This window comes from Dicentrarchus labrax, unplaced genomic scaffold (genome assembly GCF_905237075.1).
Source record: "Dicentrarchus labrax unplaced genomic scaffold, dlabrax2021, whole genome shotgun sequence".
In the NCBI taxonomy this organism is placed as follows: domain Eukaryota; kingdom Metazoa; phylum Chordata; class Actinopteri; family Moronidae; genus Dicentrarchus; species Dicentrarchus labrax.
Window position 1 is genome coordinate 29,095,372 of NW_026136704.1, and position 27,404 is coordinate 29,122,775.

Consider the following 27,404-nt stretch of genomic DNA (forward strand, 5'->3'; position numbering starts at 1 on the left):
CATAAGGTGCTCTTCTGGAACAAGCCACCCATTGTTTATTTTCTCCATTTACGTGGAAATAAAATACCTCATTTTGACGTACCAGTATGGTTCTTATTGGTCAGACTCTCTACAGCTGGCATCCGCCTCTGTTTCTGCAAACCAAAAGAATGTATGCAGGCATAGTTATTATGTTACACTTAATTAAAGCATCAGTCTCAGACTCTGTAGCATTAAAATGATCTCCACCGTAAAGAATGCCTAAAAATGAGTAAAATTCTTAAAGATGTTTCGTTTTTTTATTGATAATTTTGTAAAAACCCTTGTTTTAATCAGAAATAATATACATAGAGACATTCTATACATTTAAGATCAGACATCATCTTATTTCTTAGAAAAAAGCCAAAATCTAGAGTTAAATGTATTAATATTTGAAATAAAATATTAAAAGCAACATATGATGTCCACCACTACAGAAAAAGTGTCCTTACAAAAACACATAATGAGATATGCATCAGTGATTCATACTTAATGTCCAAGCCCAAGATGCTGCAGTAACATCCAAAAATATGCTAACACTTGTCATCGTATCTTCATCTGCGCCTACATGTCACATGTTCATACATAGTCTCTTCTGGTGTATCCATTAACTGACATGGTTTTGACAGGTGAGTAGTTCATCCGGGGAGGCGCGGAGCCTCCACTACTCTGCGCTGTAGCTGCTATGGGTGGGCAGGAGCAACAGAGCAGGGCTCCCCCTAGGATGAGCAAGCAGGAGGCTGCCCAGCCAAAGTACAGAGCATTACCAAACTCTCTCTTCCCCGTCTCCTCCAACAGTGGGTCGTAAAAGCCTATGACGATGGCATGCGCTGTCCAGGACACAGCCACCAGCAACAGCAGTCCGGCTATAACAAAGGTTACTCCAGCAGCCACCACGAGCCGTGGTTTACTACTCACATCCCGACTACAGTTGGTGCACTTGGCGCCAGCCACTGACAGACCAATGCCCACAATGCACAGTACCATTGAGACAATGACCAAGGCACGAGCTGCTTGAAGGTCCACTGGCAGCCCCAGCATGGAGTCATGCACCCTGCAGTGCATCTGGCCTGTGCTCTGCACCGAACAGTTCATCCACAACCCCTCCCAGATTACCTGGGAGATGACAATGTTCTGACCGATGAAGGCAGCCACCCGCCACATGGGCAGGCCGCAGGCCACCATTACCCCCAGCCAGCCGGCCACAGCCAGGATCATCCCAAGGATCTCCAAGCCTGCAGAGTACATATTTGGAGTTGGGGATGAAGAAGGAGTTGAACAAGACTCTCTTCCAGGGATAGAAGGCCCTCTGTGTCCGCAGGCACAACCCTCCTGAGATGAAGGCGATATCGGATCTCGCTGGCTCAAAGTCCTGCGTAAGACTTTTAGTGAGAGAGAAAGTGAGAGGGAGAAACAGATTCTACCTTCTTTATACAGCTTAGACGACTGAAGGTGGAGTCTGCTTAAGGTGGCATCATGTTTACCTTCAAACTACACTTGCAAATGGGGGTACTTCAATATTTCTTACTAAATTGTGTTCAGCTGGAATTGGAGTCATAAATGAAAACCAAAGAAAAATTATTTCTGAAAACATATTTTGTCCCTGTAGACTCTTAGATAACAATAAACATATTGAATACATATGGATTCTGAAAGATGGTGTTATCTTAAATCCAAACCACTTTTACACAGAAGCAACTTCCAGCAATCATTTATGTACTGATTATACTATACTATGTAAAGATGCTTTTACCTGTGTTCCTTTTAAGTCTTTTGAATTTAAAAAAGAGTACGTATCGGTGTATGTGACATGTGACAACCTTGAAGAAAAACGCTGAATCACCATCTGAATGAGATCTCCGTGCAAGAAAAAAAGAGCAACAATGACAGGCCTTGTTTTTTGTTGGTCAGCTACATAATCCCTCTTGGGAGAAAAAACACACACACTGGGTTTTAGTTAACAGGCCTTATTGTTAGTGGGCATGTTTGAGGTATTTTCCTTAAAATGGACTTTCTCTGGTTGTATATCTAAATAAACTAAAAATGCACTGAGAATGTCAGCCTGCTAGATCATGACTTAAGCCGAAAATAGTCTTTTGAATCACCACTGCAGACGTCAAGCCTTAAATACATGGTAGCTCTTCATAATGGTAGCTCGGCTGCAGAACTAATCCCTTCGGTATATACCCTGTTTGTGTATGATCATTTTTGGGAACGTCAAAGGACAGAGAGCACATTTAGTTTTGGGCTAAAAGATTCTACTGAACAAAAACCTTAAATTACAGTGATTTCATTCTAATTATATCTGTAGAGAGGTGTGTAGTATCTGAAGGCTTATCTTAAGGCTTATAAAGTTAAATTACATTTTGGTATAAATTCAAATTATATTTTGTTACCATATGTAGCGTTAGAAGTTCATGAGGTTCAATGACATCATTCTTACTATGGAATGTTTTAGGGGCCTCTCAATGGCATCTGACCTCTACTTTGAAAACCCCCATCTCCCCTTATTACCTTACATATTTGGATTGGATCCAGATGTTTCTTTCCATTTTTGGAGTAAACAACAGGCCTATATAAACCTATGTTCGATGCAAAATAGACAGAGTTGTTCATTTGGCTGGATGCTCTCCAAGCTCCTTGATGCTTGTATTGATGCTGAACTTTTTGTAAATAACCTTTATATATACAATCAAGACGGTGTCAGCGGACTTCTCTTCAACACATCTTCACATCATCACTACTCAATATACAACAAGAATTTGGCGTCACGAACTCCGGACATGCTGTGACCTGCTGCCTCGCTGACGACTTCAACGTACTGACTCCCGCATCAAATGCCGGCAAATAGGGTGATCATTTACTCACAAATTTGGGCGCTGGTTCGTTCGTTGAGGTTGTGTGTGTGTGCTGTCTGGTCACACCGTGAAGGACCTGGTTTGTGTGTGCCATGCTGTGTTGATGTTTGGGGAGAGATTCCGTTCTAAATTGTGTTGCGTTGTAGACGCCGCAACAGGGGGGAGTGTGAGTGTAATTAGGGAAGATAGAAAAATAGGATAAGATATAAGGTAAAGGATAAGGAATAGATGTAGAATAGCCTAATTAGTAACGAGAAGGTGAGCTAAAGAACTATGCAAGATTAATGGAGACTGGGCCCTCAACTCCTTAACGGTAAGACACGTGTAAATTAGACACTGCGTGAAAGTAGGCTTTAAGGAATAGTCAAATTGGATTAAAGGAAAAAGAGAGTGACAACCCTGGGCCCAGGGAAATTTGGCTTAAATAAAATAAGGAAATGTAAAAGGCCCTGAAATATCCAGCTGGTTTAAAAATGAATAAGCACATAGCCCTGTACAGCATTCATGAAATACTGTACAGCAGCTGTTCTGTCTTTATGTGAGTCAACAGCACCCTTTTATCATGATGCATGCTAAATTAATCAAAGAATACCTCAACGGGTGGTAATATCTTCTAAATATGTTGTTGTTTAAAGACAACAGGGCTGTTGAGGTTGGCTGACAGACGAGCTCTGTATGATTACAGGCTTTCTTCTAATTAACAGAGGTCACCTGGGGTCAGTGGTCAGGATGAGTATCTCTGGTATCTTGTGGTTTATGCCCTCTGCAGACACACACTCCCATCCTCCCACACACACACACACACACACACACACACACACACACACACACACACACACACACACACACACACACACTTGACAGGAACCTGAGAGAATCTGCTCCATTTAAATGGCAAATCACATTATTGTGAGTGTATTTGGTTTACTTCAGTAAAAAGAATAAGCTTTTTTTCCCAATCAAAAGCATGTGTCTGAATTTCTCCCATCAGCTTGGATATTTGTTTAACTTTAAAGACATTTCTCCAGGTATCTATTGAGTCCTAAATACCAAAGAGAGGGCTGCAAGTCACTCGATGTCCATTAAACGCACCATAATGAAGATTTCCTTTGATAACAATCCCATTCAGTTATAACCAGGAGCAAAAAAACACCCTGCAAAATCCAAGAACACAGTTTTAAGAAATGCTGTTGAATGTATTTATTATATATAAAAAAGATGCTATGGTGAAGAAGTGGAAGGAGAAAGTTAAAACATCTGAGAGATCAGAAACAGGCCATACGATCTCTGCACTTTGAGATAGACATGGGAGACTTAACACGTTCCTTTCAAGAGACTGTAACTGTTCATGTGCATTGTACTGTATGTGTATGTTGTTACAGACAGGGGGAGCCACACTGCATTCAGTCTGTGTTGTGTTTGTCTGATTTTGCAGGTTTGCACCTGTCTGTTTAACTACACTAACGGTGTAGTGCATGTGTGCATTTCTGATATGTTTTACTGTTTACATACACAAGTCTGCAGCATCTTTTAAATCTTTTCTGAAAACATACTTTTATCAGAGATTTTACAGGAGTTTTTTTAATGGTCTTGTTTTCTATTTCTATGTGTTTTTATATATTGCTGGATTGTTTTTATGAGCTTATGAGATAAAGATTATAATGTCTCGCCTTGTACATGTGAAGCACCGTGTAAAAGGGTTTGAAAAGTGCTCTATAAGATGCTTAAAGGGGTGGAGTTTAATATATGGCAGCTTCTGATGCCTTTCTAAACTGTATTTATCCCACAACTATTGTCTCGACCAAGAGCCTAACACACACAATATTAAAATATAAGTCAAATGTACCTTTCTCCCTTTGGTTTTAATTTGCACCTGTCAGCCGTCCCTGTACGGGGAGTGCTCAATATTAGGGAGTTCCTACTTCCAAGAAAAAACATTTCTGTCTCTTGGAACGCCTCACAGCCAGTGTTCAGAACACAGTGCAACTCTGTGGATTGCCAGATAAAGTCAGATAAAACCAGATACGGCTTGATAACAACAGACATGACTGACTATTGCATCCTCCACCACATTAACCTTTAGCAACGGCTAGCTAAGCAACACCCTGGTAACAGGTTTGAATGAAAAAACAAGGTGAAAAATACCCTGCTATACAACACAATACCATAACTGACCCGAAACAGCTCCATTCTGGCAGTGAAGTTACCGCTCATCATTATGAAACATACAATAAAAAGGTATTGTGTGGTTGCTCTGTAATAGTATGCAGAGCAGCAACACAGATTCAGCCTGAAGCCAGACATTTGGGTGTTGCTATGGACAATCCATTACTTTAGTTTCAAAAACTCACCGATAACATCACACCAACAGTCCCGTTAGTATGGGTTAGACGTTATCTTACTCAATCTGTTGCTGAGAAAATTATCAGTCAGTTAACTTTCGCAAAATTTTTAACTTGAAGACATCTGTCAGCACAAACCATACTATTACAAAATGCTGACTTTTAACAAAAACGTGTAAAATATGTATCTTTGCTTTCGGCTTTGTGTGGATCTGACTTTAAAATGTTATGATTAACTTTCAAGGTTTGGATTTGCACCTTGATACAGCTGAGCTTTGTGTACTAAAGTGCCTTTTTTTATGAAGCATTAAATTTACCTACAATAAAATGTGGGGAGGGGGGCCTTTAGTTTTTTTTAATCAAATTTCAGGAACAGGATATTGAATTTTACTTAATGCAGTGTATAATTTATGTGTAGCTGAGACTTTGATTCAAACTAAATCACATACGAGAGTGTCATTAATGCATAAATGTTAAGTTTCAGTGGTACACTAAATTTCGTATTATATTTATGGAGTCAAGTAGTATATTATCTTATACACAAGTGTTGTTTGATGAGTACATGGATTTCTGAATAACAGGATGTGTTTTCATACACACCAAACATGGCCATTATTTAGGGAGTTCCCTATATATGCTGCAGGTGCATCCTGGCTTCTTGATAAGACCGTATCCTGGAAATAAACATGTAGACACTTGCAGAGCACCTTGCTTAACATTCACCTGTCATGGGAGCAAAAGCCAGTCTGACCGGTTTCCATGAGCTACTGCTGTCGGCTGTAGGTTGATGTTTGTTCACACTACACTTTCTATCAATTCTGACTACATTTATTTTATTTCTTTAGATTTTGTTGTTACTGTTTTTGTTTCACAAATTGTACAAATGATTGAAGCCTATAGAGTGTAGTCGTGTGACGGATGATGGAGACAACATGTATTAGGAAGTTAAACAATTAATAAAAAATAAGAAAGCAAAAGTTGTTCCTGTGCTTTGTTCAAAGTAAAAAAAAAGTCCAAATATTGCCATCAGTAAACACAAGGAAGTGAAAGCGTCCCCTGGCCAAAACACAAATCCTCAACCACTCCCTTTCTCGCAAACCAAAATGGCTTACAGCCTTTGCCATTATGTGTGGCTTGTTTTAGCCCACATTACTTCCTACGTCACCAACATAAGAAAAAAACATTCTAAGAAGGCAAATATCTGTGTCTTGAGAACAGAAAAGAACAGGGACCATACGTTTTTTGATATGTAAAGATATTGTACACTCTTGATGCCACACTGCTACAAAAGATCTCTTTCATCACATTCTGCATACTCGTGTAGACGTCAGGTTCCTGTTTTTGTCATGTGATATTGTGTCATGTCCGAACACGCCTGACTCACTGATGATCCCGCAGAGATACTTACTGCGCTTAAATTACCCACTGAAACTGTGACTGTACCTGGACAATAGCCTCAGGGCTTCGCTGTAGTGACATCACATGCCAGATACAGACATGCTCCCGCCCACACAGATAGAAACAAATACTTCCCTCTCTGATACATTAAACTATGGTACTCATAGTTTTGTATCACCTGAAAAACCCAAACAATGTAACTAAGGACAATTTCATTACATACCAAAATATCAATATTTTCATAGAGAACTGGAGGCACATCACTTTATATCTCATGCTAGAACTAGAATATGGTGATTAGTAACTTACAATATGAGCTTACAATACTGTACTACTTAAAATATCACAGGATATATATCTACATCAAAATATACAGTACTCTGCTTTATATTGGACAAAATGAATTATAAAATTGAATTATAAAAAGTGAAGGTCAATGGGCTGCTTTATAGGGCACTGTAGGACAACTACAACGCCACCAGAAAGAGGGGTGCAGTGAAACAGCGGATGCATAGCCCAATGCATGATATTAAGTCAGATTTTTTCAATATAGTTTATGCTTTACAGAATACAGACTGATTTAAATCAGTAAAAATATCTGAAGCTATCTGAAGCTAAATACATATATCTACTATTGTGCTGGCTGGTAAAGTCTGAACACCTTGTCAGTTCAATTAAGAATAATCACGATCTTTGTCAAAATGACCACCATTAGACATCAACAATAATTTAAGTTTTTCACTGAAAAGAAACAAAATGCATCAAGAACTAGTTTATTTTAAATATTTCAGAAATGCATTGCCCAGTGCCGGACAAATAAGCTGGAGGTAATTTAATTAAGAAAAATAATTTAAATAAATATATTACATTTAAGGCTATATTCTCCTAAATTCAAGCAGTCATGACTAAGGCCACAAGCTGAAACACACTGGTCTGACAGTGAAGTTGTGTTACAAGTACTGGGATTTTGACCTCTGTTTCCCCTTTCCACACACCTTGTAGGTATAGTTCCTCCAGAAATCCATTCTCTGCTTCTCAGTTATTGATCCCAACTAGTGCCCAGTTTTATAACTGTCAAATCCTCATTACTAGTTTCCCACCCTGAACATTCAAAATGTGTTTTCACATGTATTTACACTTATATGTAATCCAACATCTGTTGTTTAACTTTATTTAAATTAAACCTCGGACAACTTAATGCATTTAAATTAAATTAAAACACCTAAACCTTGTCTGCACTGCAGGGTGATATGCATAATGTCCCAGCTACTTCTTTAACTGAAGGGTTGGGGAGTTGAGTGAGAGCCAAAGCCAGCCGTTACTGTGAAGTCTGGGCTTGCCTTAGACTACCTGCTGACACTTGTCACTCCAGCTCCCTCTGGCATTTTCTCACGGCTTCTTGAGTCAAGTGTTTAACCTGTTTATGCAAAACGTCTTGCTAATGCAAAGTTGCCTCAATGAGGAAACTTAAGCTTACCATTACAGTTTTCAGGCACCATTGATTACTTTCAAAAACACACAACAAAGTTTCACATAACAAGCTACAGTTAGCGTGACTTCATTTTAAACTCAGTCTCAGAGTTTTTTTTTTTTTTAAATGATTACACTCATATAAGATTATTCAGTGTCTGATACAGTGCTTTGTAAGGGTGTTGAAGTTGCTGCATGCATATTTCTTTGTTTATGATACGTGAATTTTTCCAAAACATCAGACATGTGATGGTGGGACCTATCAGGGCCTGGACATCAGGACTAATCTCACCCTGAAACCATCTCTCCTCAGATTCTTAATTGTGGAAATTCTTCACTGCCTCCTTGTGTGTGGAACCCAATCTCCATGGCCAGGCCGAAGTAGCTTTAATGATCTTACCTTGGATAAAATAGAGGCATTATAGTCCTAACGGCAGTTTTGGCTCTTAAACACTGCCTCTATTCATTTCTGAAACAATCTGATTCTCTCTCTACCTCTCTTTACCCCCTCTCACTATTCCCTCTTTTTTTGCAACAGTCTGTCAACTGGAATCACTTGGCATAGTGTTTGCCATTTCCCCAACATCTCCATCCTGCTGTCTTCTCACTTCTGTGGAAAACTATCGATAAATCAAGTGGGACCCCTGGACTGCAGAGTGCACATTTTGCTCCCAAGACCACCAATAGAAGGCTGCAACCCTTCCGCCTTTAAGGATTGACATCACTGCAAGGTCAGCTTCGATATCTTTTTCACCTAGAATACATCTTTTCTGTATCTTCTCCAATATCTGGTAATGTTTTAGATTAAAGCGCAATTGATTTGGAGTTACGGCGTAGTCTTTTCTACTAATGGTGTAACAATACAATACGTACCAGTATATTTATGCAGGTACTGGGGAACAAGATGTGAAGTTATGGAATAAGGGTCGAATATAACAAGTCGAGATTATACAGAGAAGTTATACTGTAGTTATTTTTTAACTACTGGGTACGTATTCTGTTATTACAGGGTATATATGACCTACTAAGTAATAATGTGGACAGTTGTGATCATCTGATCAACTGGAGCTTTACAATGTAAAGAATGTGCATACATAGCAAAACACATAAAATAAACAAGAAGTTGCCAAACCTTAAAACGGCAGTTCCTAGGTGTGGATCCGAGGATTACGGAAGTGTATTTTTTAGTCTGTGCAGAGTGCAACCGTTTAAACAATATGCTGCGTTTCTGACATCAAGAGTGCTTTAAAGCTGCAGCAGAAGCCAAGAAGTGCAACTAATCTAGTCATTTCCATATCTGTGAATTTTATTAAATTCTGTGCGCTAAGTATTTAATTCTAAAACTAAGAAATAGCAAAGTAAAGAAGAGAATAGTACTTTAGTCACTTTACACACACATTCTAACATATACACATTTTCACTGTGGACAAAAGTAGTTGGTGTTTCTTCTTTGTTTTACACTGAAACTCCCACAGCTGAAAAGATCACAGACCAAGGGTCAAAGGTTAACAGACAAGATCACAAGCAAATATCTGACAAAATAATTATTTCTTCTTTCTTTCTTTTTCATCATGTGTGCAACCCTAAAAAATGGAAATGACAGGACTTGACTTAAAGGGTGACATCAGAGGGTAGAAAGCAATAGTCAATGTTTGATGAAATCCCTGAAATCCCTGAAACTCTTGTCTTCATCTCTCATTTAAACTAGAAATTAAATATTATGTGCTCCTTCATAGTCTGAAAAGTACCATTTTGACTTCAACTTGACAACATCAAAGTCAGTCACAGTCACACAAAACATATTAAAAAGGAACAAGAAAGCTTCCTACTGGCCAATAAAATGTTTTTGAGGGTGTGGCTGGGGATATTTTTTTGTCTGCTCAACCGATCTCAATACCTGTGAGTCATAATGTGGCTATTCCACCTGCAACGATTATTGAAATGAGACAAAAACTGACATGATGACACATGCCCATGGCTGGTAGTTGGGGTATAGTCATCACGTCACAGACAATGTGTGTGTGTCAAGCCCCTCCCGGGTTAAGTGTATAAAAGACCTGCTCCAACCGTACCCAAACATTTACTCTTGGGGATCTCTCAAGCAAGACTTTACTGACTTCCTGACACACAACTTTTGGACCTTTTTTTTGGACGACTGCAAAAAGCTTATTGAGGAGACATGGTGTCGGCTGCCTTTCAGATGGTGGGCACTGCGTTGTGCATTATTGGCTGGATTGGGGCCATCGTCGCCTGCGCTCTGCCCCAGTGGAAAGTGACAGCCTTCATCGGCCAGAACATTGTCACTGCTCAAACCAACTGGGAGGGCATCTGGATGAGCTGTGTGGTCCAGAGCACAGGCCAGATGCAGTGCAAGGTTTATGACTCAATGCTGGCTCTGAGCAATGACCTCCAGGCTGCCCGTGCCCTCATTATCATCTCTATCCTGGTAGGCATTGTCGGCATCCTGCTGTCCCTCGCAGGGGGCAAATGCACCAACTGCGTGGAGGATGAGAGCTCCAAAGCCAAAATCGGCGTGGCATCTGGAGTGGTCTTTATCATTGCTGGTGTTATGTGCCTCATCCCCGTGTCCTGGACGGCAAACACCATCATAAGGGACTTCTACAACCCAATAATGATGAGCTCTCAGAAAAGGGAGCTTGGAGCTGCACTCTTCATCGGCTGGGGGGCCTCAGCCCTCCTCATCCTGGGTGGTGCGCTCCTCTGTGCCAATTGCCCTCCCAAGGATAACTACTCTGCCAAGTACTCAGCTCCCCGTTCAACTGCACCCAAGGACTACGTCTGAGGAGAGAAAAGACAAATGACAAGGACCAGAGACTGACAAAAGACTTGATTCAAATGCTTTGTGGTCCATGAAATTGTTTCATATTGCCACAATATTGTGCAAGATCTGAATTTCACAGTGATTTTATTGTGCTCATTTTGATTTGATACTTGTTGAGATACAGCACTTCATGGCTTGTTTCATCAGTGCCAAGATTAAGAGATGTGCACCACACCCAAATAACTGGTCATGTGGACTGAGTGTCAAAATGTTTGACCAGGTGGAGTGAAAAAAGATACATATATACATATATATATTTGTTTCTGTTACTTTTCCTTTGTTTTCATCCATTTGTGCCTTTTTACATATCATTTCATTTTAAAGTACGTGTTATATGTGACACTGAAATTGTAAATAAAGATTTTTTTATCTACATTGAATTATCATGCTCTGTATGTTCTTCAAAACATTTATAACATTTTTATAACAGCTTCATCTTCAGGTAAAATGGAGGCTTCAGGAAGAAGTCATGTTGGGTGGGGCTCTGCAAGACACAACGCATAGATTCTAGTTGATTAATTACTAAAAGCAATGATAAATATTTTAGAAAAGTTAGACAAAATTCTACATATCATCAAATCTTCTCCAAAATAGTTTCTCAATATTCCATGAAATTTTCCAAAAATACTGATTCAGTCACCCTGAAAATCTCATATAAGAAGAATATAAGCAGACAAAACTTTACAGAGACAATACAACTTAATTGTGTAAAAACAACTAAATCTAAATTATATTCAAATCTAATGCATCTTTTTTGTACTATACCTATGAATTATGAGATGCATGTTGTTTTACAGGAAACATATCCATGTCTGAGTCATTACCTGCCCAACACTGCCCCTTACTGTAAACAAACTAACACATCTTGCAGTTTATCTCACACATATTGTGCGTAAATACTAAATACTAAAAGTAACAGAACTTTTATCACCTTCTGTACAGTTGGAAATTCACATTACATAAACATACAGCAAATGTTTACTAAATAAGATCAATTGTGTTTTTGGCTTCTATTCTTGTTCAGACTTGGAACTTGAATCCAAATTACATTTTTATCCAGTTTCCCTTTTTAACAAGTCACATATACACCCTGTCTAATGTACAGTTTTCGTGAATGAAGTTATAAAACATTTTTGGGGAAAAGCTTATGTATCATATTGGTATCACTGGTATCATGAAAATAGAAAAAGCCTCATTTGTTAATTCTTCTTAATTGTGTGTGCTTGAGGCCAAACTTCTATGTTTGAAATCTTTGTCATTCAGAGGATAAAAGGTTGATGGACAACTTGTCTTTTGTTTGTATTTGACCTTGAAGGTTTGGATTCTGACGGGTCAGCACAACTAAAGGTCACTGGATCTCTGTTTATGTGTAAACTCCTTCCTTCAAACCAATAGGAGCTGAGGACTGTGGTATCACATACCCTCATGCCTGTGTCCCTTCTTCCCACACAACAACCTATAAATATAAGCTCACATCATTCCACTTGTCTTTCTTTTTGGATTTTGACGTGTGTGGAGCAAAGCCGGCAAGATGGTTTCTCAGGGGATTCAGATCATTGGTATATCTATGGCTGTGATCGGTTGGTTCATGGTCATCGTGGTGTGTGCCTTGCCAATGTGGAAGGTCACTGCTTTCATTGGAGCCAACATTATCACAGCTCAGACCGTCTGGCAGGGCATGTGGATGAACTGTGTGGTGCAGAGTACAGGACAGATGCAGTGCAAGGTGTATGACTCCATGCTGGCTCTGCCACAGGACCTGCAGGCCGCTCGTGCCATGATTGTCATCTCCATCCTGACTGGAATCTTTGGATTGGTCGTGTCAGTCGCTGGTGGGAAATGCACTAACTGCATTGAGGACGAGCGATCCAAGGCGAAGGCTTGCATCCTGGCTGGAGTTTTGTTCATCGTCTCGGGGTTGCTCTGTCTCATTCCAGTCTCCTGGTCTGCCAACAGCATCATCAACAATTTCTACAACCCACTGTTGATCGAAGCCCAGAGGTATGAGTTAGGAGCGGCGCTGTATATCGGCTGGGCGGCTGCGTCACTGCTGCTGATGGGAGGGGGACTACTGTGTTGGAATTGCCCACCGAAACATGAACACCCCCACTACGTACCCAAATTCACACCTGTGAAGTCAGTCTCCACATCAAGAGAATACGTATAAGATGGTTTGCACTTCCTACATGGACTCTTGAGGTCACAGGAATGGAAACAGAGAAATAAAATCATACAACCTGCCAATTTAACTATAGAATGAAATCACAACTTGCCATGATCTGAATCCTGAGTTTTGATTGACTGCATGTTTCAACCTGCATGCTGACCTTTCTCACAGGGGACATTTTGTCCTGTCAAGCAAGTCTAACTAAAAGCATAAACAAAGGCTTCATTGCATTTAGTTGTGTCAACGGGGCTCTGAGATTGTGCAGGCTGGCTCACTGTCACACCTAGAAGTAACGAAACTGTATTCAATGTTACCACTGAGCTTGTTCCTGCTATGATGAGTTTGTTTGAGAAAATGTTTGCTGTGGAAAATGTCTGTTCACTTAAACACCAGGAACTTCATTCATGTCTCAGTATACACTTAAAAAATTAAAGAGCCCTTTTTTAAATCCATGTTGTATTGCAGCTGGTTGATGAATAACCAGGATTTGTATCATGATTATAAATAATCTGTGTAAATATTTAGTCAGATTCTTGTAAGGATTTCACAGTGTAATTATCTTTATTGTCTTTCAGATGGTAACATCTCAACAAATAAATGGAGGAAACAACATAGCTTCCTTCATGTATAACTTGTAGTATATGATATATAATGTATAACTAACACATTTCACATCTATTACGTCTGTCTTGGTAACAAAAAGGGTGTCAGTTATTGTTCTCTCCTGCAAAAACACTTGTGGGTTTAAGGAAAGTCTAAGCATTTTTATCTGTATCACTTAAAAAAATTGCTTCTGAATCTTGTCATGTTCTGTTAATGTAAATAAAATATACACTCAGTGGATGAGTTTAATTACTTCTGAGAAACCTGTTTTTTTTTTTTTTTCAAATGCAAAGTCGACATCCTGTGTGACATCACTCAATCAAAAGGATTGTTATGCTTAAAACAGATAATCTCTCTTCCTCAGCTCCAGGCTGATTATCGAAAAATCAAACTAATCCACTGAGAGAAAAAACTCTGCTCTGTTTGTATTACAGATACTGTGGTTGACAGTTATAGTTCAATAATTCAACAAAATATTTAAGTACTTTTAACCTTCAGACCGGAAGCTTCCTTTGATTAAACAAATTAGTGACACAAAATACCATCTTGGGAAAACACTTTGCAGAAAGAATAAAGGGAAAGTGAACTTTTTTCCTCCAGCTTTTTCTCCAAAATTGTCTCAATGTGGTACCAAACACAATGCGAAAGTCTTAAAAGTCAATTCTCGATTATGAAAAATAAGCATAAACAATAGTCTCTTTAGACTAAAATAAAATAATAACATAAACTTTAGAGTGAAAAAGAGATAATCTGATGAACTGTTTTTGTGCTTATCAGTTGTGTGTGGGGGTTGTTGCCTTAAGATGCCCCACCACTACTCTGATTTAAATTAGCACAGCAAAGAGCCTGTTTGTGAAACTAGATGCCATTTGATCATTTGCTAGCTTTCACAGTCTGAGTTGGTTTCAGGGCCTTTGAAGTCACTAAGTGGTTGTAACTATCCAATAACCCCATCCTTGCTGCAGTGAAATCTGCATATGAAAGTGTGTTTTCCAAGAGCAAAGCAAGGCATTGTTTAAAAACTCCTCAAGCCACTCCTCTAGTTCTAGGAAGAGGAATCTTGTTTGACCAGAAGAACTCACTTGACAACAGGACAGCCCTCCTCCTGTACATTTTCTGACAAACAACAAGTGAGAGAGCTGTGTCACACACCGAAAGAGAACCAGACCTGTATGCTGAATCCCTTCTCTCTCCTGCTACAGACAGAGCCACTTCACCATGGGGAGGATTGGCAAGGAAGTGGCAGGTCAGGTCATAAGCTTCATAGGCTTTGTTGGGGTGGCGGTGACCTGTGGGATCCCCATGTGGAGAGTGACTTCCTACATTGGAGCCAACATCGTGACTGGCCAGATAGTGTGGGACGGTCTGTGGATGAACTGTGTGATGCAGAGCACCGGCCAGATGCAGTGCAGGCTGAATGAGTCTGTTATGAGGCTCTCCAGTGATCTACAAGCTGCCCGAGCGCTGGTCATCATCTCCCTCATCTTTGGCTTCATCGGCTTTGTCATCAGCTTCATTGGAGCCAAGTGCACCGGCTGCCTGAAGAGCGATTCATCAAAGGCCAAGGTGGTCATCATAAGCGGCTGTCTCATCATTCTTTGCGCCATCCTGGTCCTGATCCCTGTTTGCTGGTCTGCAGCCATCACCATCACAGACTTCCAGAACCCCTTGACCATTGAGACACAGAGGAGGGAAATCGGAGCCTCCATCTACATCGGCTGGGCCTCTGCTGCATTTCTTCTGATCGGTGGGATCATCCTTACCACATCCTGTCCTCCTCAGAAATCCATGTATGGATACCCTGGCTACCCACCAGCACCTATGTACCCTTACGCAGGCCCAGTGGCAAACCCAGCAACGTATGGCCCTGTGTATGTTCCCCCATCCAGTCAACCATACACAGGGGCGGGGTCATATGTACCCACCAAACCATATGGAGCACCAACCACATACTCTGCTAGACAGTACCTCTAACTGAAAGGACCGAAAGAGGATAAAGACTTTTTGCCAAGATTTCTGCCAGGATGGCTTCATGAACTTGTTATGCCATTATAAAGTAAAATTGCACCAAAAAATGCACATTGTAATTCTAAAGGATAGTATCTATTCCAATATATCCTAGGAATTAATTCACTGAAACAATCACTGTGACATTTGATTATTAGGAATCTTCTGTAAAATGTTTTCTCTTTTGGATTGATTTTGTGCTTTAAAGTAGAAATCTTTCTAGTTTATAAAGTCTTGATATAAGAGGAATATTGTGTCAACGTGGCTGTGACAGTTGGATTGGTTTTCAAGTGAATCGATATATTTATTTTCTTGTCATACAGAGCAGATTTTTTTGCATGATTTTGTGATGATTTGTGATGTTTGATTTCTTGTAAATGTCACTTTATTTTTGAGATTTCAATAAAATGTTTGTAATATATTCCCCTATCTGTCTGTGGAGTCATTATACATATACAACATATTGCTACTATTTTATAAATATAAATCTATAAAAATGAAAACAAATGATAATTTTAATCACTTTAATTTCACTGTTAACTACAGAACATCTGAAAAATACATGAAATACACAGAGACATAATAAACCTTATTAAAATAGAGAAAATAGAGAAAAAATAGGTTGTTGAAGTAATCCAATTAACTGCAACATTGATCAATGTGAGTGCTCTGATTCTGATTGGGAATAAAATCACTTCTTTGAATAGTTAAATATTATAAATAAATATATAAGGAAGGAGGAAGGAAAATATATAGTAATGAATAAACAGTAGTAATGAGCAAAACCAGGAACATAAACCATAAATGGAAGCTCTTGTCAACGTCTGACATCCGGTGATACTCCCATCCATGTTGATGTTTTTTTAAAAACCTGAAACCACTGACTGGACCTGATCTTCCGGGGACCTGCCCAATCAAAGGTCGGCCACTGGCAGAGTATTGTTTCCGTGAGGAATGTGGCGTCTCATTTACATAGAGTCGTTTAAGACTGATGTTCATCTCGTCGAAACTACTCTCCGTCCGCATACGAATAATTTCAAGAATCTGGTTGGGCAGGTCCAATGCACTGGTTTCAGGTCAGAGGGAAGGACTTCCTGACTCCACCTTCCATAAAGACATCCTTATAACCGAAGAAAGTTTGCCACAGTCTTTACTCAACTTTACAACCTGAGCTGAGGTGACCTGCTCCTGAAACCTTCAACTCTTCTACTTCTGATCAGTTCCAAGTGACTCAAAGAAGACCTCAACATGGTGTCAATGGGAAGACAGATGCTGGGCTTTGCCCTGGCAATCATCGGTTTCCTGGGGACCATCATTGTGTGTGCCCTGCCAATGTGGAAGGTCACAGCCTTCATTGGAGCAAATATTGTGACAGCGCAGGTCATCTGGGAAGGTTTGTGGATGAACTGTGTGACGCAGAGCACAGGCCAGATGCAGTGCAAGATCTATGATTCTCTGCTGGCTCTACCCCAGGACCTTCAGTCTGCCAGAGCTCTTGTGGTCATTGCCATCATCGTTGCTGTCTTTGGGGTCATCCTGGGCATTGCAGGAGGCAAGTGCACCAACTTTGTGGAGGATCCAACTTCCAAAGCAAAGGTGGCCATCGCTGCTGGAATTATCTTCATTTGTGCCGGTGTTCTCATCCTCATCCCCGTCTGCTGGTCCGCCAACACCATCATCAGGGATTTCTACAACCCCATCATGACCAATGCCCAGAGGAGAGAGCTGGGAGCTGCACTTTACATTGGCTGGGGCACAGCTGGGCTTCTCATCCTGGGTGGTGCCCTTCTCTGCAGCTCCTGTCCACCCAAAGATAGCCCAGAGTATCCAGTCAAGTACGCCGGTGCCAGGTCCACAGCCACCAGCCGAGCCTATGTCTGAGAGGCCCATTCTTCTGAAAAGGACAGCAAATAATTTTACTTTTCTTAAGTAATTCTCATTCGTTTCCAGTTTCTGAGAGCACCACAAGTTGTGTCTCACTTTTTTTTTTAAAAAGGGACACACAGTGAGAAACAATTTTCTGATAAATTCAGATTTGTTTGATGGAAGCAAGAGAGATTGTTTCTTTAGGAATGAGAAACACAGAACGAAGATGTGGTGTGAAACTACAGTACCTGTACAGCATAATGACTGTGCTGAGTTACTTTATATAAAGCTTGTATTAAACCTTATTTTCCTCTGAATGTTTGATATGGATGGAAATGTACAGTACACTAATACATTGTGATTTTATTATGCAAAATATTGTACAAATATCTTTGTTCAATAGCAATATAAAAAGACTGTTTTTGCTTACTGAAATCACTGATTTTTAATAAAACTATTTAATAAATGAGATTCTAGTGTCAATGTGCCTATTTTGTAGTCTACATGGTTTGGTCTGTTCTGGTTTTTGTTGTTGCATTCGTGATGTTGCATTTCAAATAATCTGAAATGAAATGATGCAACGAGTCATGTGTCAAAGGAAATTCTTTAACTTGATTGTATCAGAGGGGTTAAGGAATACAGTGATAATTCAGTTTCTCATGCTGGCTTTCAGAAAGGAAACTGGGGTGCACGTTTGTATTTATTTTACAAACGCTGCTTATAGTAAATACAGTGGACATGGTTTAAAATTCAAAGAGGCCTGAAACTAGAAGTATAACTAAGCAGAAGAGTATATTCAAAAACATTCAGCCATTTGTATGAATTCTTCCTGCAGACGTGAAACTAGTTCAGCCAGTTTTACAGTGTTGAGTGCCAATCAAAGCCTTTTCATAAAACTTGCTACAGTGTGCTAGTTTCAACAAGCATTAAAAGCCATACCCATACACCAGCTTCTATTTGTAAAGAGTAAATACAGAGTGGAAGATTTTGAAAGATAAACAGACCCCTTAAGCTGCTGACCAAATGCTAATAAAGATCTTTCCAGATAGGGATCATTATTGTACAATTGTTACTCCCATAGACATTTCTTTAGAGGGGCACTACGTCCTCTTCTGTGTTTACATACATTTACAGTACAGTAAGTAAATACCTGGAGGCTGAATTTACTGTGCTCAAGTAGCTGGAATTAAACAGAGAGTATGACGTTTGAGGACTGATCTTCAGTTTAAAAGGATGAGGCTGGTGTTATTCTACATTTGACTTATTGTCAATAAATCCCATGAAAACATACTCTCAATATATTCTGACTTCCTTACCTGTCTCTGTCTCTCAGGCCCAAGCGCCTTGGTTCCTACTGATGATGAAAATCTTTAAATACGGGTCACAAATGCACAGTATACTTTCATTATAAAAATTCTGCATTTCCTGGGGACTATTTTCTGGAATGAATTGACTGACATTTGGTGCTCTACTGAGTATTTAAATCAACAGGATGGTGTATGGGGGGGAGTTGACTCAAAGTAATCTATAGTGCCCATAATAAGGACCACGTCACCCAGGGCAGCGATGTATCTCATTGATGGGTTTTGATTTTAGAACAACAATGGATATATGTATCCACAAGAATATTATTTATTCTTGATTCTTGATTTCAGTAAACAAAAACGTACTTTTCATATTGCTATTGAAAAAAGATATAACAAAATAATTTCTACAATGAAATCATAATGTATCTGTGGTTTGACACAAGCTTTATGTAGAAAAAACACATTATAGTCATGATGCTGTTGAAAGATCTTCTTGCAGGTACTGTAGTTTCACACCACATCTTTGTTCTGTTCATTCCTCAAAAAACACTCTCTTGCTTCCATCAAACAAATCTGAATTTATCAGAAAATTAACTTTAATTGTCCAAATGAAGGACCACGTTACCAAGTGATGTGGCTCATTGATATGTTTTGTTTTTGGACAATGATGGATACATGTAAGTTTAAGTATACATGACAAAGGTATAAGATATATTGGTTTGGATACATTCACCCAATATGGATGTGAACACTGTCAAAGTCCCTTAAAGCTGAATGTTAATCTCACTGTTTCATTTCAGAAACCACATACACACTGAAAATAATCCCAATAAGACTGCCCGCCCAAAAAAATAACAGTCACTTCAGCCTTATTCAAGTGGTTCTTATTATTCCCTAACCTTAACAAAGTAGTCATTTTAAAGTTCCAGTGTGTAGGTTTTAGTGGAATCTAGTGTTGTAATTGCTGATTGCATTCCTACCTTCACCCTCCCTTTCCAAGAAACATGCGGCGGTTCAACATGGCAGCCTTCATGGAAAGCCACGCACGGCATCTGTAAATACAATAATGTATCAATTATATAATATAATAATGTAAACATGAATATTATATTCCATTTCTGCCAATAGATCTTCATAAATGTTGACCACTGGACCTTTAACCCAAACCTTTGATTTTAATGATCCCTAAACCCAACTGAGTCATGTTTGTGACTAAACCTTACACACGACATCATAAATTGTATTTATATTTCATCAGTGATTTTCATTAGTTTTGGAGGGCACAGATTGACTGGGGAGTCCAGAAGATGCTTCTGTGTGTTGTTCAAAAGGGAAGCTTCAAACGATGCATTTTGTTTTTGATTTTTGAATCTCATCACAAACATGATGTCAGCACAGCATTACAGGGTGTGTTTCACTGATGTAAACACACCCTGTTGTGTTGCTGCATTTTACCTGGTTTCGCATTCCTAAGTTGCCCTAGAAATACTCTACCTGAACCTGTTATGGATAATTGATTGTGTATCAAACTCACTGATGTCAGACAATGGAACAAATGCATCACAATCTAGTTCATAACAAACTAAACAATGATCGAAAAATGGGTTCCAGGAAATGAATCGTTAAAAGTGAAACATATATTCTTCATTTACTGCATATTTAATGTATTTTTAAATTTGTTATATTTGTTCATATGGTTTTTAAATGATATTATGCTTTTTATGCATATGAATAGTTGTAAGCACTGAAAGATTTACAAGACAAATTCAGACTTTTTGGTATAATGTTTATAGTTTAAAGACAATCACAAAACTCAAACTAAAAGAATTCAACTTGTTTATTAAGTTAACAATGAAACTAAGCTAAATTAAAAGCAAAACGTAAGATCAAACATATCTTTATCACCTATAGAGGTGTTTTGAAATATGTCAAACAGACAGATGCCCAACAAGTACTGCAGCTACTTATACGGACCTACATAAGCAGAGACAAAAGTTTGTACTGTAACATCTTGCTTCTTCTGTGATCACAAAAGTCAGCAGAGAGTTGATGTCCCCCGAAATGTTTAATAGGTGTGGCCACTGAAAATCTTGGGGTGGCACACCAAAGCCAAAAGCTGGGTGAGGGGGGTTGGAGTGTGACGGATGGTCAAAAGTGTCCAGGGGGCTATGCATTTGTTATCTTCTTTTACATTAAATATTATGAAAAATATGCATAATTTATTTTATTATTGAATTGTATTTAATGTAAAAATTTGCCTTGAGACTTTAGTGAATGGCAGAATGCATTCAGTTAATTCTCACTCTTTGCACACCCTTATGTTGATGATACTGTATGTGCTGTCGCTCAAACTGCCTACATTTTGAAGATGGTGCATTTTCTGTAACATACATCCTTTCCTTTTTGAGAGTACCAACAAAACCGGTGTGTAACCCAATCCTCGTCTCCATCCAGAAGAATGAGTGAAACCCCAACCTTTATTGTCCCAACGCACAAAGAATCCTGCATGGCTGGTATTCTTTGGCAGAGCTTCTAATGTGTCCTTAATAGCTTGGCTTTCTCTCCTCCCATTCTTCATTCTCATACCTGCTTCAGATGCATTGAAACACCTGATCAGCTGTTAATATTCTCTCAGAGACACTCAGAGAGAGAAGACGATGGCCTCCATGGGGATGCAGATGGCTGGCTGTGCCATGGGCCTTTTTGGGTGGATTGGGGTGATCATTGTCTGCGGCGCACCCATGTGGCGGGTCACTGCCTTTATTGGCAACAACATAGTGACATCCCAGATCATGTGGGAGGGCATCTGGATGAGCTGCGTGGTCCAGAGTACAGGCCAGATGCAGTGTAAGGTGTATGACTCCATGCTGGCTCTGGGCACTGACCTCCAGGGGGCCCGGGCTCTGGTTGTGGTTTCCATCGTCACAGGCATCGCGGGACTCCTCATCGCTTTTGCTGGTGGAAAGTGCACCAACTTCATTCCTGAGGAGAGGGCCAAGGCTAGGGCATCAGTGGCAGCAGGTGTGATCCTGATCATCAGTGGAATCCTGTGCCTCATCCCCGTTTCCTGGACTGCCAGTGTTATCATAAGGGACTTCTACAACCCGGTGCTAGTAGACGCCCAGAAAAGAGAGCTCGGGGCCTCTCTCTACATCGGCTGGGGGGCTAGCGCACTGCTGCTCTTGGGAGGAGGGCTTCTGTGTGCCAGCTGCCCCCCCAAAGAGGATGAGACCCCTTCTGTGAGGTACCTCATAAACAAGTCTGGAGGAAATAGCAAAGTGGATTCAGTCAACTCTTTTACATCACCAAAGACGTATATTTGAGATTTCTAAAGGGACAAAGAGAAGTCTGGTCGATGGCTGTTTGCTTGAAGTTTGGAATTTAATTAGCTGCTGTGAAATATCAAGACAAAGGACATACGCACAGGCAACCCACAATGAAGGAAATATGAACTTTGTCCTTGTAAGAGAATCACACTTTCGATGTATGAAGATGCTCTGTCTGAAATTTCTTTGAATATTTCTTGGTATTAATGTGTATGTGGGGGTGGTTTAAATTATAGAAACTCTGTGTTACATGTTTGGGAAAGTTGTTGGTTTCAGCTGAAAAACTAAAACATTTTGTAATTGCACTGCACATATTTTTGCTCTTTGATATTTGTGATCCTATTTTTTCCACAATAAATTACTTTTCTATAATTGTAAGTTGTTGTTTTTTCTGTCATGCTTCAAAAAATGCACCTGTGGTTATTTAAACTAAATACTGAGAGAACCTGTTTTTCAGGTAGCTACTTATCATAGATCACTATCCTGAGAACAAACATGGTGACTCAGGGACTTAAATAACTGTTGGCTGATCTGTTTAGTAAAGCATGACCTGCAGTTTCATCCGTCACTGTCAATGTGTGTTACATACATGCTTGGGGAAAAAAAACAACAGTGTCTCAACAGTGATTGTTCACGTCAACTTTGCCCCTGAACATCTCAAATATTTAGTTTGAATAGATTTTACAAGAGGGTTTTAATATGAAAATGTTGACGTTGTTCGTCCAGAGTCCCACCAACCTGACGGGAGTGCTGTGTTTTCTCATGTTATCAGACAGTGGATCAGAGAGAAGGGAGGGTCAGATTACTCTTAGCTTCAAATGTTCGAAAATGAGAAATGTCTCCATTAAGTGTTTCCTGCTTTCTCTCTGGTTTACGTTAAAATTTTTCTCCAAATCAGCTTCTTGTATTCCGAGCACAACAAGAGTAATAAGATAGATGTTGATGAGTATCAGTAAGGGATACACTGATTCTCCAAACTTTATGGGAAGTGAAATATCTTTCTATCTATAACATATCCCAGGTGTTAAAGTTATATTAGTAGCTCAGCTCAGTCTGGCTTGGGCGTGAAGGTCAGACATTATTATACGATTCAAAGATAAGACACTTAAGAAATTTATATAATAAACGTTTTCTGTTCTCACCCATTACTGTCCCTTTAGCTTTGGTCATGGAGCAACATTTTGACAAATTAATAACATGATTTTTTAGATCTGTAGTGATAATGATTCTGCAATATCACATAAACATAAACATAAATAGAAAGAGATGTCATACAACCTGGATCATACATGTGTAAACAAATCCTCATATTTTGGGTTCAAATAATTATCGTTAAGGTTAGGGGACCCTCAGTGTCATGGTCGCAATAATAACCACGTAGATGAGATGGATGGAAAACGTTGATTCAACTTTAGATTTGAGCCTTAAAAATCTATTTGAAGGTAAAAATCTTAAGCTGACAACATATTTTAATTTCATGTCAGCAACACTTTTTATTAAAGTATTTCTCTCAAATTGCAATTTGTAACTGAGAGCAAAATAAACCGAGTCTTTGTGTTGGTCTTTTGTGATATACTGCTACCTAGTGGTCCTTTGCCTCCATGGCCAGAAAATCCCTACATTTTTACCCAATGACTTCAGTTACAGGAAACAACTGCAGCTTTACGGAAAAACACCTCGGTGGTTTCTGTGATCACATCTGATAACAGAACACAGATCTGCCTGTCTGTCTGTCTGCCAGCCTGCCTGCCTGTCTGCCTGCCTGCCTGCCTGCCTGTCTGTCTGTCTGTCTGTCTGTCTGTCTTATATTTCTTTGGCTGACGTAATCCCTTGTTGCAGGTTGAAATAGAAAGCCATACATGAATATTGTGTTGACCTGACACAGAAGAACACATTTCAGTTTTACATTAATCAGTGAAACACTTTATTAATTCCACCAGCAGCATGTCAATGATATGATGTGATAAAAGGAAGATTAAATCTGTCCATTCTGAATAAAAACTAAAAATCCTTTCCACCGTCTGTGTTTCCCAGGGTGTGAGACAGTCTGCACTGTGTCCCATGGCTCTACAGGAGCTCGGTATCAGCCTGTCCATGATTGGCGTTGCTGGGACCATCCTGATCTGCGCTCTGCCCATGTGGAAGGTGACTGCATTCATCGGCACCCATCTGGTGGTCATGCAGGTGTTCTGGGAAGGTCTGTGGATGACCTGTGTCAGTGAGTACACAGGTCAGCTGCAGTGTAAGCTTTATGACGCCCTGCTGGACCTGTCACCAGACCTCCAGGCGGCCCGCGGCCTCATCTGCATCAGCCTGGTGCTGGGATGTTTGGGATTCCTCATCTTCCTCCTGGGAGCACGCTGCACCAACTGCCTGGGTCACCCGAGGATCAAGGCTCGTTTGGTGGTGAGCTCTGGGGCCATTTTCTGCCTTGGGGCTCTCACCACCATAGTTGCTGTTTCCTGGACGGCCAACTCCATCATTACTGACTTCCACAACCCACGCGTCCCTGAGGTGTTGAAGAGGGAGCTTGGAGCGGCCATATATATCGGCTTTGTGACATCTGGGCTGCTGTTCTGTGGGGGAGCCATTCTGTGCACAAGCTGCCCACCACAGAGGGCCAGGTTAGCCTCCAGTGGGTACACACTGGCCAGGACAAACATACACAGCAGCTATGCTATCAAGAACTATGTGTGAAGTGAGAACTGATGGCTGAATACATATTGTTTAAAACAAGTTATCACTGTATTGAACTGTGTGATATAATGCTGTTGGTCATGTATCAATAATATACAGTTCATATATATATTTTGAAAAAGACAACATGTTTAAATATATGAAAAGACTCAAAAAGTATGCTTTACAAAACATTTTATTATGTTATTTCTCTTTTGGGTGAGTGGATTTGACCATTATCAATAGTTTACTTACCAGTCAGTGTCAATATCAACAATTTGCAGATGTTTATCAATGTTCGTGGTTGTCATGAAAAGTGCAGTTGAATCATTAGATTTTAATATAGGGGAAATATATGTAGCCATGTGTTTAATACAGCTTTAATTAACTTGTGAAATAGCTGCAATTTGTCAAAATGAATCATGATATTGATTTCCTTGGTCGTATGAAGAATGACTTTGTTGCCAGTTCCTTTCACAAAGAAAGTCAGTGAATTGATTTGTATCCATGTAGCTGACTGTGCATGCATAGTGGAGGATTACATTAATCAATTGTTTTAGACACTATTTTTAGTTAAATGAATACTTGAAATAACAAAAGCTTGTGTGCGTGATTTGCATCTTAATTCAAAATAAATACTGTGAACCTGTGTCATCTGAATCACTTTTCTGTATTACAGAGCCTATTACATCTGAATGCAGTTCCATTAGGTGGCATTGTTCTTCTCCACCCAACAGCTCCACAGAGGGAGGCTGCTACAATGCAACTGGCTTTCATTAACTCTGTTATAATTGCCACCATATGTTTAATAAGCACCACATGTTTAAATCATGTGAAATAGTGGGATGTGGTGTATGGGGAGTGGTTTTTTCCAGTGATGACTCCACCTTCAAAAAAGATATTATACCAAAAGAAATGCGCCACAGTCTTCACTTTAACCCACTTTAACAACCAAGACTGAGGTGACCTGCTCCTGAAACCTTCGCCTCTCTTACTTCTGATCAGTTCCAAGTGACTCAAAGAAGACCTCACCATGGTGTCAATGGGAATACAGATGGTGGGCTTTGCCCTGGCGATCCTCGGTTTCCTGGGGACCATCATTGTGTGTGCCCTGCCAATGTGGAAGGTCACAGCCTTCGCTGGAGCAAATATTGTGACAACACAGGTCATCTGGGAAGGTTTGTGGATGAGCTGTGTGACGCAGAGCACAGGCCAGAGGCATTGCAAGATCTATGATTCTCTGCTGGCTCTACCCCAGGAGATTCAGGCTGCCAGAGCTCTTGTGGTCATCGCCATCATCGTTGCTGTCTTTGGGGTCGTCCTGAGCATTGTGGGAGGCAAGTGCACCAACTTTGTGGAGGATCCAAGTGCCAAAGCAAAGGTGACCATTGCTGCTGGAATTGTCTTCATTTGTGCCGGTGTTCTCATCCTCATCCCCGTCTGCTGGTCCGCCAACAGCATCACCAGGGATTTCTACAACCCCCTCTTGATCAGTGCCCAGATTAGAGAGCTGGGAGCTGCACTTTACATTGGCTGGGGCACAGCTGGGCTTCTCATCCTGGGTGGTGCCCTCCTCTGCAGCTCCTGTCCACCCAAAGAGAGCCCAGAGTATCCAGTCAATTACTCCGGTCCCAGGTCCACAGCCACCAGCCGAGACAACTTCTGAGACCATTCAAATAATTTTCCTTTTCCTTTTTCGTTGTCAGTTTTTTATAACACCACAAGTTGTGTCTGTTTTTTTTTTTTTTTTTAAAACTGCTCTGGCAAGAAAAAGTTATTTTTGTATCAAACCTAATTTTCCTCTGATTGTTTGGAATGAACTGATACATTGTGAATTAATTGTATAAAACATTTTACAAATATCTTGTAATAAAACAATTTTAAAAACAATATTCTTTTGTCAAAGTGCATTTAGTTCTCACAGAGTTGACTGACTGAAGGTTTGTTTGCTTTTTTTTTCGCTGTTTACATTCATGATTTTGGTTTTAACGTTTACCGTCCAGAGCGATTTAAAATAAATGCATCAGTAGAATAAAACAGATGCCAGACAAGTTTAAGACAACTTGGAAAAATTCAAATCAGATCTGGAGCAGCGAGCATTAAGTAAATAATCCACCCGATGCAATCATAAATCATGCTTTAATGCAAATCTTTCATCTTTTGATCAACACAAGAGTTAAATATTCCTGATGACCCAGCTTCTCATGCTGGCTTTAAGAAAGGAAACTGGCTGCAAGTTTCTTACTGATTGCATTTATTTTAGAAATAACGTTTATGAGGAATAAAATTGTCATGGTTTAGAATTGAGATAGGTCACAAACTAGAAACTAGGAAGTATAACTAAGGTAGTAGTACTAGTAGTACCCAGTAATGAGTAATGGATTACATTTGTTTATAAATGCCTGGTTGCAATAAGATTGGGAAATCGGTAACTGAAAAATCACAGCACAGTAGAACTTTTGTTTTCCCTCTCTGCAGAACTTGTGAGAAAAGGATTGTTCTGAAAGTTAGGAATGTGAGTAGC

The 27,404-nt window shown here is 39.8% G+C and overlaps 6 protein-coding genes across 8 annotated transcripts; 5 read left to right on the forward strand and 1 right to left on the reverse strand.

The window, feature by feature from the left end:
- Window positions 1-278: 278 nt before the first annotated feature.
- On the reverse strand, window positions 279-9,495 carry LOC127361710 (claudin-4). The gene is made up of 2 exons (XM_051396528.1): window positions 9,219-9,495; window positions 279-1,400 (listed from the first exon to the last, which is right to left on the reverse strand). Exon 2 carries the CDS (start codon window positions 1,264-1,266, stop codon window positions 598-600), a length of 669 nt encoding a protein of 222 aa, XP_051252488.1. The 5' UTR covers window positions 1,267-1,400; window positions 9,219-9,495; the 3' UTR covers window positions 279-597.
- On the forward strand, window positions 2,507-25,529 carry cldnj (claudin j). 2 transcript variants are annotated; one of them, XM_051396530.1, is made up of 3 exons: window positions 2,507-2,870; window positions 8,625-8,817; window positions 24,239-25,529. In XM_051396530.1, the coding sequence occupies exon 3, from the start codon at window positions 24,266-24,268 to the stop codon at window positions 24,899-24,901; it is 636 nt and encodes a 211-aa protein (XP_051252490.1). In that variant the 5' UTR covers window positions 2,507-2,870; window positions 8,625-8,817; window positions 24,239-24,265; the 3' UTR covers window positions 24,902-25,529. The 2 variants fall into 2 exon arrangements, with proteins under 2 accessions (XP_051252490.1, XP_051252489.1); XM_051396529.1 differs by lacking the exon at window positions 2,507-2,870 and adding an exon at window positions 8,117-8,467.
- Window positions 10,157-11,308, forward strand: cldna (claudin a). Its single transcript, XM_051396536.1, has one exon. The coding sequence runs from the start codon at window positions 10,266-10,268 to the stop codon at window positions 10,887-10,889; it is 624 nt and encodes a 207-aa protein (XP_051252496.1). The 5' UTR covers window positions 10,157-10,265; the 3' UTR covers window positions 10,890-11,308.
- On the forward strand, window positions 11,422-16,126 carry LOC127361716 (claudin-3). Its single transcript, XM_051396537.1, has 2 exons — window positions 11,422-12,929; window positions 14,901-16,126. Exons 1-2 carry the CDS (start codon window positions 12,460-12,462, stop codon window positions 15,670-15,672), a joined length of 1,242 nt encoding a protein of 413 aa, XP_051252497.1. The 5' UTR covers window positions 11,422-12,459; the 3' UTR covers window positions 15,673-16,126.
- On the forward strand, window positions 16,835-22,576 carry LOC127361712 (claudin-4). Of its 2 annotated transcripts, XM_051396532.1 has the most exons (2): window positions 16,835-17,436; window positions 21,533-22,576. In XM_051396532.1, exons 1-2 carry the CDS (start codon window positions 16,954-16,956, stop codon window positions 22,199-22,201), a joined length of 1,152 nt encoding a protein of 383 aa, XP_051252492.1. In that variant the 5' UTR covers window positions 16,835-16,953; the 3' UTR covers window positions 22,202-22,576. The 2 variants fall into 2 exon arrangements, with proteins under 2 accessions (XP_051252492.1, XP_051252491.1); XM_051396531.1 differs by lacking the exon at window positions 21,533-22,576 and having other exon boundaries at window positions 16,839-18,042.
- Window positions 25,530-25,784: 255 nt separating the features above from the next.
- Window positions 25,785-26,770, forward strand: LOC127361714 (claudin-4-like). Its single transcript, XM_051396535.1, has one exon. The coding sequence runs from the start codon at window positions 25,914-25,916 to the stop codon at window positions 26,544-26,546; it is 633 nt and encodes a 210-aa protein (XP_051252495.1). The 5' UTR covers window positions 25,785-25,913; the 3' UTR covers window positions 26,547-26,770.
- The last annotated feature ends 634 nt before the right edge of the window (window positions 26,771-27,404 follow it).